This window comes from Oryctolagus cuniculus, chromosome 17 (genome assembly GCF_964237555.1).
Source record: "Oryctolagus cuniculus chromosome 17, mOryCun1.1, whole genome shotgun sequence".
Lineage (NCBI taxonomy): Eukaryota > Metazoa > Chordata > Mammalia > Lagomorpha > Leporidae > Oryctolagus > Oryctolagus cuniculus.
In genome coordinates, this window is record NC_091448.1 from 67,340,715 (window position 1) to 67,356,516 (window position 15,802).

Consider the following 15,802-nt stretch of genomic DNA (forward strand, 5'->3'; position numbering starts at 1 on the left):
CAGGCAGTGGGACGAGCCCAGGCTTCCTCCGGCTGAATGTCCTCCCAGCTGCTCATCCCTGCTTCCCACGCGCTGTCTCCTGGGACCCCAGGACACCCCGGGGGGGAAGGCACTGTCGGTGTTGTAAAATAGGCCACTCTGCCCACCCCCGCTCAGAGAGAAGCATGGTCGGCGGCACCCGCTCCTGCAGGGGTGAACAGGAGCCACAGCGCCCAGCTGGGCGGCTTGGCCCCGGCACCCAACACTGGGGGCAGCTGCAGCGTCTCCTGCAGGCCTGGCTCCGCAGCACCCACGGGCCTCGGGCTCGGCCCCCCGACCTGCAGCCCGCACGGGCGGTGCCCGGGTCCCAGGGGCAGCCGACGCCGGCCCCGCCCAGGCCCCAGCCTCTTCCTCCCATTCATACACGAACGTGGACTCGGGTTTGAAAGCACAGGGGAAGGGCGGCTCGGGCGTTTATTTCTCTCCGTATCTGGATGTTTTCCCACGAGCAGGGGAAAGACAGGTGCGAGGGGGCTGAGACCCCCTCCCCCCCAGCCCCGGGGCCGTCCTGGGACAGCCGGGGGCGCATGTGCGCTGCCGCCGGCTGGGGCCGCCGAGGCCGCTAGTCCATGTCGGGGCTCTCCAGGCTCTCCAGCTCTCTCTGCGCGTGGTCGATATATTGATTGATCTCCCGCACCCGCTTGCGGTTCCGCGTGATCTCATCCCTGTGAATCTGAGGAGTGAAACCGAACCCCAGCGCCCTCCGTCAGACCCCTGTTAGCCGCAGCCCTCGCGGCGGTGGGGGTGGGGTGGGGGTGGGAGGGGTCCAGCGCCGGCCCCGCGCGAGCTCACCTTGTCCACCAGTTGCGTGCACCAGGAGTTGATCCTGGTCACCAGCTCGTCCTCTCGGTTGTCAATCTTCAGCAGGTGAATGTCGTGCGAGGCCCCGACGGCGTTAACGATCGTGTCCTTGTCCACGAACAGCTGGGGGGGTGGGGAGGGGGGATCAGCACGCTGCTCCGAGCCCACCGAAGGGTCCCCCAGCCCTGCCTCGGCTGCCCCGGGCACCAGCAGGTGGTACCCCGCACCCTCCCTGGCTACCAGGGCAACCTCGCTCAGCACACCTGTTCCCATGATGCTCCCCTCCCTCGGGCACCGACAAGGCTCACCTGCCCCAAACCTCTGTCAGCCAGGTGGAGACCGCTGGTGGCAGGCGGAGGACAGCGGGAGCCCAAAGCCGCGGGTGCTTGCCCGCAGTTAGGCTACACTGCCTCTCACGTCCACAGCAACACACTTGGGAGTCCAGGAGGGGTCTCCTCTTGCCTGCCCTTGCTCCTGACCTTGGTTTTGCCTTACGAAAAGCTGCCAAGGGGCTGGCATTTGGTGTCGCAGAGAAGACACTGCTAGGGACACCTGCATCCCATATCCTCCGTGCCGGGCAGCGCTCCTGACCCCAACTTCCTGCTGAGGCAGACCCTGGGAGGCAGCAGTGACGGCTCCAGTCGTCGGGTGCCCGCCACCCACGGGGGAGATCTGGACTGAGTTCCTCCTGGCCGCCAGCCTCGGCCTGGCCCGACCTGGGCTGTTGTTGGGGTATAAACCAGCGAATAGGAAATCTCCGTTTCCCTGCCCAGCAAGTCAATAAAAATTTAAGACACAGCATGTTACGGCTCTGCATCTCATGTCGGGGTGCTGGTGTCAGTCCCAGGATCCCAGATTCCAATGCAGCTCCGTGCTGATGTGCCGAGGAAGGTAGTGGAGGGTGGCCCAAGTGCTTGGGCCCCTGCCACCCACGGGGGAGACCCAGAGGGCGCTCTGGGCTTCATCTTGGCCCAGCTGCACCTAATTTTTTTTTTTTTAATTTATTTGAAAGAGTTACACAGAGAGAGGAGAGGGAGAGAGAGGTCTTCCATTCACTGGTTCACCCTCCAACTGGCTGCAACAGCCAGAGCTGCACTGATTGGAAAGCTGGAGCCAGGAGCTTCTTCCAGGTCTCCCACACGGGTGCAGGGGCCCAAGGACTTGGGCCATCTTCTACTGCTTTCCCAGTCCATAGCAGAGAGCTGGATCAGAAGTGGAGCAGCCGGGTCTCGAACCGGCACCCATATGGGATGCTGGCACTGCAGGTGGTGGCTTTACCTGCTACACCACAGCGCCAGCCCCTGAGATGTCACTGTTTCTGCAAAAAATACTCTGGCCAGACAGGTCAGATGCATTTGCGAAAACCGGCACATCCCGGGCTGCTCCTGAAGATTCCCCAGGCCCAAGGGGTTCTGGGTCTCGGCAGAGTCTGGTGGGACAGAAACCGTTTTCACCTTGTCTGTCTCGCCTCCCTGACTGGTCTGGCCACGGCTCCTTCTCAGAGTGCATGCTAACTTCTGGGGTGCTGGTTTTCTGCACCGTGCCACATCGGGGGGACCAGGGGTTGGGGGGCCAGGTCAGCTGCCATGGGGCATGGGGCATCTGGACCCAGATAGCACAGTCGGGGAGAGAAATAAGAGGAAGTGACCAGGTTCCTTCTCTGTATGTCAGAAAGCCATGCCAGGTGGCAACAAGGGTTCAATGACAATCGCCGGTGCCGTGGCTCACTTGGCTAATCCTCCGCCTGTGGCGCCGGCACCCCGGGTTCTAGTCCCGGTTGCCCCTCTTCCAGTCCAGCTCTCTGCTGTGGCCCAGGAAGGCAGTGGAGGATGGCCCAAGTGCTTGGGCCCTGCACCCGCATGGGAGATCAGGAGGAAGCACCTGGCTCCTGGCTTCGGATTGGCGCAGTGCGGCTGTAGTGGCCATTTAGGAGGTGAACCAACAGAAGGAAGACCTTTCTCTCTGTCTCTCACTGTCTATAACTCTCTCTGTGTTTGTCTCTCTCTCTCACTGTCTAACTCTGCCTGGCCAAAAAAAAAAAAGACATACAATCTCAGGGCAGGCGTCTGGCGCAGCAGTTACGTCATCGCTTGGGATGCCCATGTTTCCATACTGGAGCGCCTGGTTCAAGTCCTGCCTACCCTGCCTTCCATCCAGCTCCCGGCTGCTGCCCGTGCGTCCTGGGAGGACAGAGGTGGCTCAGGGACCCGGGTCCCTGCCACCCACGTGGGAGACCCCAATCGAATCCTGGGCTCGCGGCTTTGGCCTGGCCCAGCCCCAGTCGTGGGTCTTCGCGGGGAGTGCTCCAGTATACTGATCACCCCACCGTTTCCCTCTCTTGCTCTCTCTCTGTCTCTGCCTTTCACATGAAAATGAAAAAAGAACAAGTGTGCCATCTGCCCACCAAGAGCCTCAGGCAAGGGCTCAGAAGTGGGCGTCCTGGTTATTCTAGAAATAGCCGCCAGCGCGTCGATCCGTCCTCCCGGCTCCTCCTTCACCCTGGGAAGTGGGTCGTCGTGGCTGCCCTCTGAAGCCAGGCGGAGCGATGGGTCTCCCCCGGAGCCCGAGCGCAGAGAGGGGCTCTGGAGAGGCCATGCGCCCGGCCGGCAGCCTGCTTGGATACCATGGCCTGCGTGCCGTTTGTAAGGGGCCAACGAAGGCAGCCTGGACCAAGGCGGTTAGGTAGGAATGGGAGCTGTCAGTTCTGGTCTCCAGGTGACCTGGAGGGGGCGGCCACTTCTGTTCTCTCCTGGACTGTGCTGTGCTTGGGATCGGGCTGGCCTCTGCTGCTCATACTGGAATTATTGTTATTTTTTTAAACATCTATTTGAAAGGCAGAGGTGGGTGGTGGGGGTGGAGGATGGTTTTCCATCTGCTTGTTCACTCCCCAAATGGCTGCAATGGCCAGAGCTGGGCCGGTCCGAAGCCAGGAGCCAAGGTCACCCATGTGGGTAGTAGGGGCCTAAGCACTCGGGCCATCCTCTGCTGCTTTCCCAGGTGCATTAGCAGAGAACTGGACTGGAAATGGAGCAGCTGGGACTCGAACCGGCGCCCCTATGGGATGCCAGTGTTGCAGGTGGAGGCTTAGCCCATTACACCATAGTGCCAGCCCCCTTTGTGGGCCAGCCCTTCCCACCCCTGCGAGACAGTCTGCGTTGTTAGGGAGGGCCTGGCTCCTCCCGCCAAAACCTGCTTGCGAGGTAGAGCAGCAGCAGGCCCCGCTGGGGCTCTGAGCCTGTCCTGGTATCCTGTGCCCTGGGAGCTGGACACGCCCCTCCTCTGCCCCACCCCCCGGTCTCCAGTATGCCCCCGTACCCACAGCAGCCCAGGAGTAGTTCTTACGGAGAGACTGTTCCAGACTCCCCTGCAGCTGCTGCAGAGTTCCAGGGCGAGGCAGGGGCCACTGCTGTGCCACCCCCCCTCTGTCTGGGTCTCACGGCTGTGCAGATACATGTCTTCCCAAGCCACTGCTCAGGGGCGCTTCTGAGAGCTGGTACCCCACCCCCACCCCGGAGAGCCCCTGTGGTGCCGGCAATCAATCAGGTCATCCTATCCATCTCCCACCCCAGGGCGCCCAGGACCCCACAAGTCCTCACCCCCACCCACAAAGGAGCCGCTCAGCCTGATGGGGCAGGGACTTGTGCCAGGGGAGGGAGGCAGCCTCCTGGGCCCGGCTGGGGCTCCTCAGGCCTGCAGTCACTTGGGCCCTCCCTGGCCGCCAGCTCCAGGCGAGTCTAGCCCTAGGAACACAAATCCCTTCTTGAGAGACGGCCTCATCCATGGGACTCCACCGGGTGGCGCTCATCACCAGGTAGGAGGAGCTCAATTTTTGCACAGTGGACATTGTTGCAAAATCTTGGGGTCGGGCTGGAGCTGTGGTGTAGTGGGTAAAGCCGCCCCCTGCAGTGTCCACATCCCACATGGGCGCCAGTTTGAGTCCTGGCTGCTCCACTTCTGATCCAGCTCTCTGCTGTGGCCTGGGAAAGCAGTGGAAGATGGCCAAGTGCTTGGGCCCCTGCACCTGCATGGGAGACCTGGAAGAAGCTCCTGACTCCTGGCTTCAGATCAGCGCAGCTCCAGCAGTTGTGGCCAATTGGGGAGTGAACCAGCGGATAGAAGACCTCTCTCTCTCTCTCTCTCTCTCTCTCTCTCTCTCTCTCTCTGCCTCTCCTTCTCTAACTCTTTCAAAAACAAAACAAAAAAAAAGTGCAGTTTCACTTGAGGTCAAGTGGCCTGTGGGGTCAAGTCCAGCGCCTGGACGCCTCCCCCCCAACTGGAGTCCACAGTGAGGGTCCCCATGGTGGCTCTACAGTGACAACAGCCCAGGCTCTGCTTAAGTCACCCTAGAGCCTGGTCCTTGAAAGCTCTGGCACCTCGGCCAGTACGCCCGACCTCTGCCAGCCCCAGGTGCACCTGCTGTCCCTCATCTGTAAACAAGGGTGATAGACAGGTCGGGTATGCCCCATGCAAAAGTGCCCAGGCCGGAAGTGCTTCCAGTTTTGAAGCTTTTTTTTTTTTTTTTGAGATTCTTGAAATATCATTTGCATAGACTTTACCAGTTTGAACATCCCCAGTATGTGTATGTGTGTGTGTGTGGGGGGGGATTCGTAAATCCAAAATGCTCCCAAAAGTGACAGTTTTCAAGGTGCCTACCGAAGCACCTCTGTGGGTGCAGTGAGTGACACGGATCATGGGGCCCTCGGGGGGGGGGCTCTGCACTGCCGGCTGCCTCGGTCAGCAGGTGCCACCCCAGGGTTCCCAGGCCTCATGAGCCGGCGGTAGATGGGTGGGAAGGGGGGCTGGCCACCGGAAGCACCAGCCCGGCCTGGTTCTCAGCCCTCGGCCTCCGGGACCCATGTTTCTGGCAGTGTTGCGGCCGTGGGAGCGAGCACCTGTCTGTCCTGTACCCACTGGGTGTCACAGAGCTGCGGCGGGGCGTGGCGGTCGGCATTGCTGTGTGGACGATTCCAGAGCGGGCTCTCTCTGGGGCAGCCTTGCCTCCCGGCTCCAGGAGGGTGGCACTCTCCTCTGCTGGCCCACAGCAGTCGGCTGGGGTTAACACTGTGGCGTAGCAGGCAAAGCCGCTACCTGCAGTGCCAGTATAACCTGTGGGCGCCAGTTCGAGTCCCGGCTGCTCCTCTTCTGATCCAGCTCCCTGCTAGGGCCTGGGAAAAGCATCAGCAGATGGCCCAAGTGCTGGGGCCCCTGCACCCACGTGGGAGACCCGGATGGAGTTCCAGGCTCCTGGCCCAGCCCTGGCCATTGCGACCACTTGGAGAGTGAACCAGTGGATAGACGATCTTACTCTCTGTCTCTCCCTCTCTGTGTAACTCTGACTTTCAAATCAAGAAATAAATCTTAAAAACACCGCCATCAACAACACACAGCACCATTCAGCTGTGGTTCGTGGCTGAGAGAGGCAAAGCCGGGGACAGAGAAGCCCTGTCCCCCATGCTGTCGGGCGTCTGTCTGTCTGTCTGTCTGGGACCGTGGGACAGAGGCTGTGTCTGCAGGAATCAGCCGAGCACGTGACAGAGGAGGGCGTGGTGCACACACCTGCACCATCTGGGGATGCCTCCCGGCTTCCATGCTGTGCCCCGTGCCCTGCTGCCTGCACAGAGAGACAGACAGAGGGAGACCCACCTACACCAGACAGCGAGGGATGGCAATGCAAGACAGAGACCCTGAGGGTGTCTCCTCCAAGGGGCGGACGCTGGAGCTGGGGTCTCAGGGGCAGAGACCACAGGAAGAGCACACCGGAGAGCTGGACTCTCAGCTGCCCGGGAGATGGGACTGGCTCAGGCCGGGGCACTGGGAACCGGGCATGAGAAGGGCGAGAGGCAGTTGCTGACGCAGGGCAGGCCCGGTCATCGGCGTGTGGTGGGCTGCAGGAAGAGCTTGATCTAGGAGCCACAGGAAGCCATTAGCAGGCAACAGTGTCACAGGCTGGAGGGCAGCCTGAGAGGGTTCTTCTGGGGCTGAACGCACAGGGTGGCGGTGACTGGGCTTGGCGTGACCAGCAGGGCAGGGGAGAGAAGCTGAGAATGTGGAATGCCAGCAGCAGGCATGCCGGGACACCTTCCAGGCCCCGGGCCCTTCCTGTCAAAGCCTGGGCTTTGTCCCAAACACATACACAGGCCAGGGCTGTGTCTGCAGCTGGGCCCACCCGTGCACAGGCCCCGGGCAAGGAGCGGGGAGCCTGGGCTGCCTCTCGCTTCCTGCCCACGTCCATCCCTGGACCGGGCCGGTGGGAAGCGGGAGAACGTCCCGTTGTATCAGGAACCGTGCTGCTAAAAGTAAGACGACCTGCACGCGGGGGCCACCTCAGACGCGACACGTTTGTAGTGGTGTCTTGTAGAAAGTTCCAGAAGCCCCGGCCTGCTGGAAAACTGACGCCACCCCCTCCTCGCGCCCTCCTTGGCTGACGGCGCCCCCACCGGGCACCTGCTGCGGGCTTCCTGTCTGGGGGGGGCCCTCCCCCGCGGCCGCACTCACCGCTCGCACGTCGTCGGGCAGGTCCTCGTCCGGCTCGCCCTTGACCATCTTCTCCAGGGTGTTGATGGAGATCTCCAGCAGCTTCTCGTGGTGGTGGTTCTCCAGGTCCCGACACTGCGCCATCGTCCCGCCGGGAGTCAAGCAAAAGTCCCAGGACAGCTGGCCGGGGCTGCCCTGTGCCCCTGGGGTGGCGGCCGGGGCGGGGGTAGGGGCTCTAGCAGGTGCATGGCAGGCCGAGTGGCTCAGCCAGGGCCAGGCTGCCAGGGCCAAAGGTGGCTTCATCGCCTTCACTGCCCACAGGGTAGGAGGAGCTTAGGGGGCTGGGTGGGAGGTGCCTAAGACACTGGGTAGGAGGAGCTTAAGGGGCTGAGTGGGAGGTGCCTAGGGGACTGGGTAGGAGGAGCTTAAGGCACTGAGTGGAAGGTCTCTAAGACACTGGGTCGGAGGTGCCTAGGGGACTGAGTGGGAGGAGCTTAGGGGGCTGAGTGGGAGGTGCCTAGGGGACTGAGTGGGAGGAGCTTAGGGCACTGAGTGGAAGGTCTCTAAGACACTGGGTGGGAGGTACCTAGGGTACTGGGTGGGAGGAGCTTAGGGCATAGGGTGGGAGGTGCCTAAACACTGGGTAGGAGGAGCTTAGGGGGCTGAGTGGGAGGTGCCTAGGACACTGGGTAGGAGGAGCTTAGGACACTGAGTGGAAGGTCTCTGAGACACTGGGTGGGAGGTGCCTAGGGCACTGAGTGGGAGGAGCTTAAGGCATTGGGTGGGAGGTGCCTAGGGCACTGAGTGGGAGGTGCCTAAGATACTGATTGGGAGGAGCTTAGGGCACTGGGTGGGAGGGGTGAGGGCATGACCCTGCAGACGCTGCCGGCAAGGGGTCCTTGCTGGGTTTGCTTCACCCTTCCTGGCCCTCACTCCCCCTGGAGGCCAGGGCAGCCCTCCCTACCCTGGGCCGCAGCAGCTAGGATATAGGCTTTGCACGTTCTCAATGAAGAGCCCCACCAGGTCGACAATGTTCCTCTCAAACATGCTTATGGTCTCCTGGAAATGAGAACGCAGAGTCACTGTGCGTCTTCAGACGCCCAGCACCACGGCATAAACACCCTGGGGACCGAGCAGCCGCCTGCCCGCTCACACACCAGCCACCGCACCCTCTCAGGCCCGACTCACTCATCGCCAGCACCCTCCGAAGTGTCATGTCGGTGCCCTGTGCCGGGCCCACCTGTCACAGCCTGACTCCTCTCAACCCCCCCCCCCATACACACACACACTCAACAGACAAACGCTGGAGGCAGCCCTCAGGGGCCGCGTCCCAGCTCCACCACTGTGTGTGACTCTGGGAAAGTCACCTGACCTCCCCGAGCCTCGACTTCCTCATCTGTGAAATGGGTTCCCCACAGAATGCTTTGCAGGCTGCTGAGCAGAGTGCCCCCCCCCCCCGCCATGAGCGCTGGCTGTTACCCCAGAACTCTCCCCATCAGTGTTGCTTCCTGCGCTTAGAAGGGCACAGAGGCCTACGTGGGGACTTCTGCTGGCTCCCTCTGGAGCGCGGACACCCCCCCCCGCCCCGCCTGATCCGCGGTGGGCCGCAGCTGGTGCAGTTGCACAGGGGAGGGGGGAGGGGGCCGAGCGCGGGTCTGCAGGCCCAGCCGCTTCCTGGTAACACAAATAGGGCAGTGCCTGGGCTCCGGGAGACACGTGGATGTTGGAACGTGGTCTCCCTGCCTGGACTGCGTGGGAGAGCCGCGGCCCAGCCCTCCCCAGGGCCGCCAGCCGGCCAGCGCTCAGCTGCCTTTGCAAGTCCCCAGCTGGGGGGCGAGCCAGCCTCTGCCTGGGACGGGAAGGGGGGAATCCATCCCCCAGCGGCGGAGGAATCACTTGAGTATCGATTCGGCGCTACCTCTTGGCCCAGCCGTGGCAGCCCCTAATGAGGTTCCAGTCATTGTCACATCCCTTCCCACTCCGGGCCCGCGCTCCTCCTCCCGGGGAACACGCGAGGCTCGCCCGGCTGCTCCAGCAGCCATCCGGTATCATTTCTACCGCGTGCTGAGCGGCAGGTGCTTCGGTCTGGTCCCCAAGTTGCGTGCGCGCGCGTGAGAGTGGGGGTGGGGTGGCCCGCCTGGTCTCGTGGGCACCCGGCCCCGCTCCTGAGGTCGCATCAGAAACCCTTCCCCACGGAGGAGGCTCGGGGCTCTCCCAGGATGTGGGGGAGAAGGTGATGTGGGAAGGGGCTCACTCTTCAGTTCCCCTGCAAGGACCCCTTCCCGTCTGAGTTTTTTAAATGGACGAAAAGCAGACGCCGGGCTGGCAGGCGCCGAGTGCGCAACAGGGGCGCGCGCCCAGGGTGGGTGGGTGGTCTGCGGGTCACAGGTGCGCGCGCAGCTGCGGGACCAGGTGGCACCTGCGCCCGCCCATCCCCCCGGCCCGCCTCACCTCCAGCTGCTCCGCCAGCTGCATCTCCAGGGTCATGAGCGCGTTGAACAGCTCGGTGATGTCCTGGTCGCACTCCGCGATCCTCTCCGCGGTGGGCAGCTCTGATGCCTCGCGGATGTTGCTTAGGCTCTGCGGGACAAAGCCAGGGCTTGAGCCAGCCGCGCGGGAGAGCTGAGGTCCCCCCCCCCCCCGGCAGGTGCCAGCCTTGCGAGCTTGCAGAAGCCACCGGCCCTCTCTCCTGCCTCAGTTTCCGTCTGTAAAAGGGGAATGCTAGCCGGCGCCGCGGCTCACTAGGCTAATCCTCCACCTTGCGGCGCCGGCACACCGGGTTCTAGTCCCGGTCGGGGCGCCGGATTCTGTCCCGGTTGCCCCTCTTCCAGGCCAGCTCTCTGCTGTGGCCAGGGAGTGCAGTGGAGGATGGCCCAAGTGCTTGGGCCCTGCACCCGCATGGAGACCAGGAAAAGCACCTGGCTCCTGGCTCCTGCCATCGGATCGGCGCGGTGCGCTGGCCGCAGTGCACTGGCCGCGGCGGCCATTGGAGGGTGAACCAACGGCAAAGGAAGACCTTTCTCTCTGTCTCTCTCTCTCACTGTCCACTCTGCCTGTCAAAAAAAAAAAAAAAAAAAGGGGGAATGCTGAAGCACAGGCTCAGGGGCACCAACCGGGGCTCGCCGCTGCTCACGTGCGTTTCTGTCCCTGCGAGCAGGGCCAGGTGGAAGGTGCCGGGGCTCGGGGGGCTTCTGAGTGCCAACCCCCTACGCCACACCACTTTGCCATGTGGATCGCTTTTGAGCCGAAGACACTTGAAGACCGCAGCTGCAAGAAGTCATCTGTCTCCTCCACTTTTTTACCTTGAAAGAGCAGGTGAGACGTGCCCTTTCCTGTGCCCCAAGAAGAAGCCATTGCTGTCCCCAGCAACCAGAGCTTGGAGGCGGGGGGCCAAGGGACCACTGCACACGTGAGCCTTCTCTGTCCGTTGGTCCTGCGCCGCCGTGCCCGGCCCTGGTCTAACCACACTGTTTTGGTCGTTTTCACAGGGTGCGGCTCTTTGTCCAATTTTGTGCTAAGATTCCAGCCCCAGCTGTGTCTTTGGGTCTTCCCGTTACTCTGGTGCGTAATATAGAGATCACTAAATAAAATGTACATGTGCACATCATGGAATAAAATATGTATGCTTTTCCCCTCTTCATCTGTCTCGTGCAGGTTGCAATTTTTTTTTTTTTTTTTTTGGACAGGCAGAGTTAGTGAGAGAGAGAGACAGAGAGAAAGGTCTTCCTTCCATTGGTTCACCCCCCAAATGGCCGCCATGGCCAGTGCTGCGCCGACCCGAAGCCAGGAGCCAGGTGCTTCTCCTGGTCTCCCATGGGGTGCAGGGCCACTGCACTCCCTGGCCACAGCAGAGAGCTGGTCTGGAAGAGGGGCAACCGGGACAGAATCCGGCGCCCCGACCGGGACTAGAACCTGGGGTGCCGGCGCCGCAGGCGGAGGATTAGCCTAGTGAGCCTGGGAGCCGGCCAGGTTGCATTTTTTTAAAAAATGTATTTGTTTTTATTTACTTGAGGGAGACACACACAGAAAGAGACAGAGAGAATGAGAGAGAGAGAGAGAGAGAGAGAGAGAGAGAGAGAATCTTCCATCCACTGGTGCACTCCCTAAATGCCCCCAACAGCCCTGGCTGGACCAGGCTGATGGCACGAGCCTGCAATGCCATCCAGGTCTCCCACACGGGTGATGGGGACGCCGGCACTTGAGCCATCAGCTGCTGCTGACTCCCAAGTTGAGCACAAGCAGGAACTGGACCGGAAGTGAAGTAGCTGGGACTCGAACCAGGCACCCTGATACGTGATAGCCTGACTCCAGCGGTGGCTTAACCTGCTGCTAACACCACGACACCTGGTCCTCAAGGTATTTCATTCTTGGTCCTGGTCAGAGACCCCTCCCCCCAAAGAGGACACACAAGCAATTTTGTCTGTCTGTAATATCGGAGTCAGGTGGAGCTGACCCACGATGTGCAGTGTAAGCTTGGCACGGCCGCTTAGCGTCTCCCAGGCTTCCTGCGCTCACAGGGTCCTGGGGACCATGGGCCTTGTGCGGGAGGCCTGGCACACACCGTGGGCTCCAGGGGCTCCTATAGCAGGCACAGGTCAGGAGAGGTGCTGGACAGGGAAGAGGCAGCCGCACCCACAGGCAACCCCAGGGGGCAAGTGGGAGACGTGGATCCTGGACCCGTCTGGAGGGAGAGGGTGCTCTGGCGGGGGGAGAGAACGAGCCAGGCTGAGGGTGGTACTGCATGCCAGCTGTCACCAGGGAAGGCCCGGAACGCCCCCGGTGCCAGGTGCCACGTCCACTTGTCTCGTGGATGCTTGGCGTCAGTCCCGCCGGAGGACAGAGTAACTGGGCGTGATTCGGAGGGATGAGCGCTGTTCTCATCATGGTTTCCCCATCGGGAGAAAGACAGAGCTGGCTCCCTGACCTGATGGGAGGGAAGATTCCCATGAAAGACATAAACCCATGGGGGACCGGCGCTGTAGCGTAGCGGGTAAAGCCACTGCCTGCAGCGCCGGCATCACAAATGGGCACCAGTTCGAGTCCCAGCTGCTCCACTTCCAATCCAGCTCTCTGCTGTGGCCTGGGGAAGCAGTAGAAGATGGCCCAAGTCCTTGGGCCCCTGTACCCATGTGGGAGACCTGGAAGCAGCTCCTGGCTCCTGGCTTTGGATCAGCGCAGCCCTGGCTAGTGCGGCCAATTGGGAACCAATGGATGGAAGATTCTCTCTCTCTCTCTCTCTCTCTCTCTCTCTTCCTCTCCTCTCTGTGTAGCTCTTTCAAATAAATCTTTAAAAAAAAAGAAAGAAAGAAAGCAAACCATGGAAGGGCTAATAAAAGAACACGGGGTTTTTCCAATGATCTCTGAGTGAAGAATTCCTTCCCGAATACTAGCAACAAAACAGACTGACAAATACCACGTTAAAAAAATTAACACTGAGTGGCCAGGTGGGCGCTGGGTGCAGGAGTTGAGTCTCTGCTCAGGGTGCCCACCTCGCATACCCAAGTGCTAGGTTCGAGTTCCAGCTACTCCCCTTCTGATCTGGCTTCCTGCTGATACACACCCTGGGGAGCTGTTGGTGACTGATACAGCACGTGGGTCCCTGCCCCGCGTGGGAGATCCCAACTCAGCCAGACCCATACCTGGCTGAGGGGACATTTGGAGAGGGAACTAGCAGCAGGGATGGGGGACATTTTTTTCTGCCAAGGGCCTTTTGGGTATTTGTAATATCACTCATGGCCCATATGAAATTAATTAGCCTGCTATAGATCGACTGGATTTTGAGTCCTGCCTATGGTTGCCTCGGCAAGGCCAGACTTCATGATTTCGAGGGCCTTGTGTGGCCCCTGGGCTGGATGTTCCTCACCCCTCCAGTACGTGAAAGCTCTCTCTCTGTCCCCACCCCACTTCAAATAAAGTGAAAATTGCAATAAAAATTGCAATGGTGAGATGCAACACAGACAAGATGGCAAGACGAACAGCAAAGTGGGGGAAATGTTTGCGACTCATCTCACGGAGACAGGGCTCACCTGGAAATCTCTAAAGCACTCCTACATGGTAAATTTTTTTTCTTTTTAAAGAAAGAGGCACAGAGAGTGAGAAAGACCGAGAAACAAAAAACCAAATAGAAAAAAAAAATGGGTAAGGGCAAACACAGGCAGACGTAGTTGACAGAATAGGAGACAGCGATGGTTGGAAGACAGGTGCAGCTTGCCTTGCTCAGGAGAAAATAAAACGGCTCTGCGGGGCGCAGCTGGGCCACAAGCATTGTGGGAGTCACTGTGTACCAGTAGCACGTGTTACGTGCAACGGGGAGGGGTAGGGGGCCTTCAGGGCCTGTGGGTCCTGGGATCTCCCCAGACAGTGGACTCTGAAACACCTGGGGAGCTCTGGCCAGCCCCAGTGCCCGCAGGCCACGCCCACAAGACCTTCAAGGAGGGCGCCAGGCCCCAGGCCCGCTCTGTGCAGCTGGGCAAGCTCCACTGCCCTGGACCCAGGCTCAGGCGAGTCAGCTCATGCCTGGTGGCCTTGTAGGAGGAGGCAGCCACTCCAGACCCTGGGAGCAGAGTCCTCATCAGCCCCGTTCTAGCTGCTCCTGCTTCCCCAGAGGTACCTGTTGCTCCAGGAAGCACTGACCAGCTGACCCCCTGCCATCCCAAACCCAATGGCCACTGGGACCAGAAAAGAGGCGTCACAAGTGTGGGGCCAGGGTCGAGACACTGGCACCCCATACGAGCGCCAGTTCCAGTCCCTGGCTGCTCTGCTCCGATCCAGCTCCCTGTTTAAATGCCTGGGAAGCTCCTGTCCCTGTTTGGAGAGCTTGATGCAGTGGCTGGGATTTCTCTGTCTCTCTCCCTCTCTCTCTGCCGCTCCGCCTTTCAAATAAATAAAAAAGGACGTCCTGGGGCCGGCGCTATGGTGTAGCGGGTAAAGCTGCCACCTGCAGTGCCGGCATCCCATATGGGCGCCGGTTCAAGTCCCGGCTGCCCCACTTCCGATCCAGCTCTCTGCTATGGCCTGGGAAAGCAGTGGAAGATGGCCCAAGTCCTTGGGCCCCTGCACCTGCGTGGGAGACCCGGAAAAAGATCCAGGCTCCTGGCTTTGAACTGGCTCAGCTCTGGCCATTGTGGCCATTTGGGGGAGTGAACCAGCGGATGGAAGTCCTCTCTCTCTCTCTCTCTCTCTCTGCCCCTCTTGAACTCTGCCAACAAATAAATAAAATAAAATAGCGACAGTTAACAGATGAGGTCATGCAGGGCGAGGATGACCTTGAACCCCTGGGCATGTTACATGATGGAGCCACAGCCCCACCTTCGTGGCCACAGTGGAGCAGCAGGGGAGGCGGTGAGTGGGCTGGGCCTTGGCTCTGCTGCTCGCGGCTGCGTGACCCCCTGGCCTGGGCCGCAAGGGTCAGCAGGGGCACAGGTGCTGCAGCCCTTCGGCGGGCGCAGAGCTGCGGCTTCGGGAGGGGCGGGCCCTACCAGCGAGTGCTTCTCCTCGAACTGGGCGATCTTGAGTTTGCCCTGCTCCTGGTTCTCCTGGATCGCCTCCTGGATGCACTCAGTAAACGTGTCCAGCTCGATCTTCCGCTTTTCCTGCTGTTTCAGGCCGTACTCGAAAATGTTCACGCAGATGGTGACAAATTTGTCCTTGTAGGTGGGTGGGCGTTAAGGAAGCTCAGGGCAGCGTCTCTCTCCCTTGGAGCAGGCCACCGGGGAGGGCCACAAGGGTGCAAGGGCTTGCTACGCTGAACATGTGTGTGTGCAGGACTCGAACTCAGGGTCTTGTCTGATGGAGGAAGCCATTGAGGGGCCCAGAGACCTGGCACTGGAGATTCAGAGGGTAATGGTGTGGCTGAGGTCTCGCCACCATCGGAGGCCTGGTGGGGGAAGGAGCTGGGGACCACGGGCAGAACCCACAGGGCAAGCAGGCCCCAAACAGACTGCTTGGGGACCTGGCGGGACAGGGAGGGGCTGGCAGCCCGAGGAGCCAGCCCTGGCCAGGGGATGAGGTGGTGTGTGTTGTCTCTGGTGTGTGACCGAGATGGGCTCTTGGGCAGAGGGCCCATTTTGCTGCTCAGCTGTGCTGGGGTGGGGTGGGTGGGGTAGGTGGGGGTGGAGGGGCCAGGGGTGGAAGTGGAGGATCCAGGTTCAAGTCCTGGCCCCGCCACTGCCACTGGGAAAATTGTCAAGATTTGAAAACAGAGTCATCCGTGTCATACCTTGGCAAAGCAGAGCCAAGGCAGGCTGCGGGGCGTGGGGGGGGGGGGCTGGCAGTGCAAGATGTGCCTGATCAAAGGGACTGTCACACACCCGCTGGGCCACTTTCACGAGAGCACCTGCCGGATAGCGGCTCCACCAGCCCCACCCCGCACAACAGGCTGCTTAGGCCTTGAGGTGTCAAGTCTCGCCCAGTGACTGCTGGTACCCATGAACCTTCTGCTATAACAACTTAACATGGGGCCAGCGCCGTGGTGCAGATGCAGAGGGCA

At 60.9% G+C, this 15,802-nt stretch overlaps 1 protein-coding gene across 1 annotated transcript in view; it reads right to left on the bottom strand.

Annotated features, from left to right (window-relative positions):
* Nucleotides 1–420: 420 nt before the first annotated feature.
* LOC103346911 (dynein regulatory complex subunit 3) overlaps nucleotides 421–15,802 on the bottom strand; it is a 31,821-nt gene continuing 16,439 nt past the window's right edge. The window contains exons 8-13 of the mRNA XM_070061763.1: nucleotides 14,793–14,967; nucleotides 9,766–9,894; nucleotides 8,303–8,373; nucleotides 7,336–7,459; nucleotides 832–963; nucleotides 421–712 (exon numbers count right to left, since the gene is read on the bottom strand). Of these exons, the coding sequence (XP_069917864.1) occupies nucleotides 602–712; nucleotides 832–963; nucleotides 7,336–7,459; nucleotides 8,303–8,373; nucleotides 9,766–9,894; nucleotides 14,793–14,967 (742 nt within the window). The 3' untranslated portion in view covers nucleotides 421–601. The remainder of the gene's footprint in view (nucleotides 713–831; nucleotides 964–7,335; nucleotides 7,460–8,302; nucleotides 8,374–9,765; nucleotides 9,895–14,792; nucleotides 14,968–15,802) is intronic.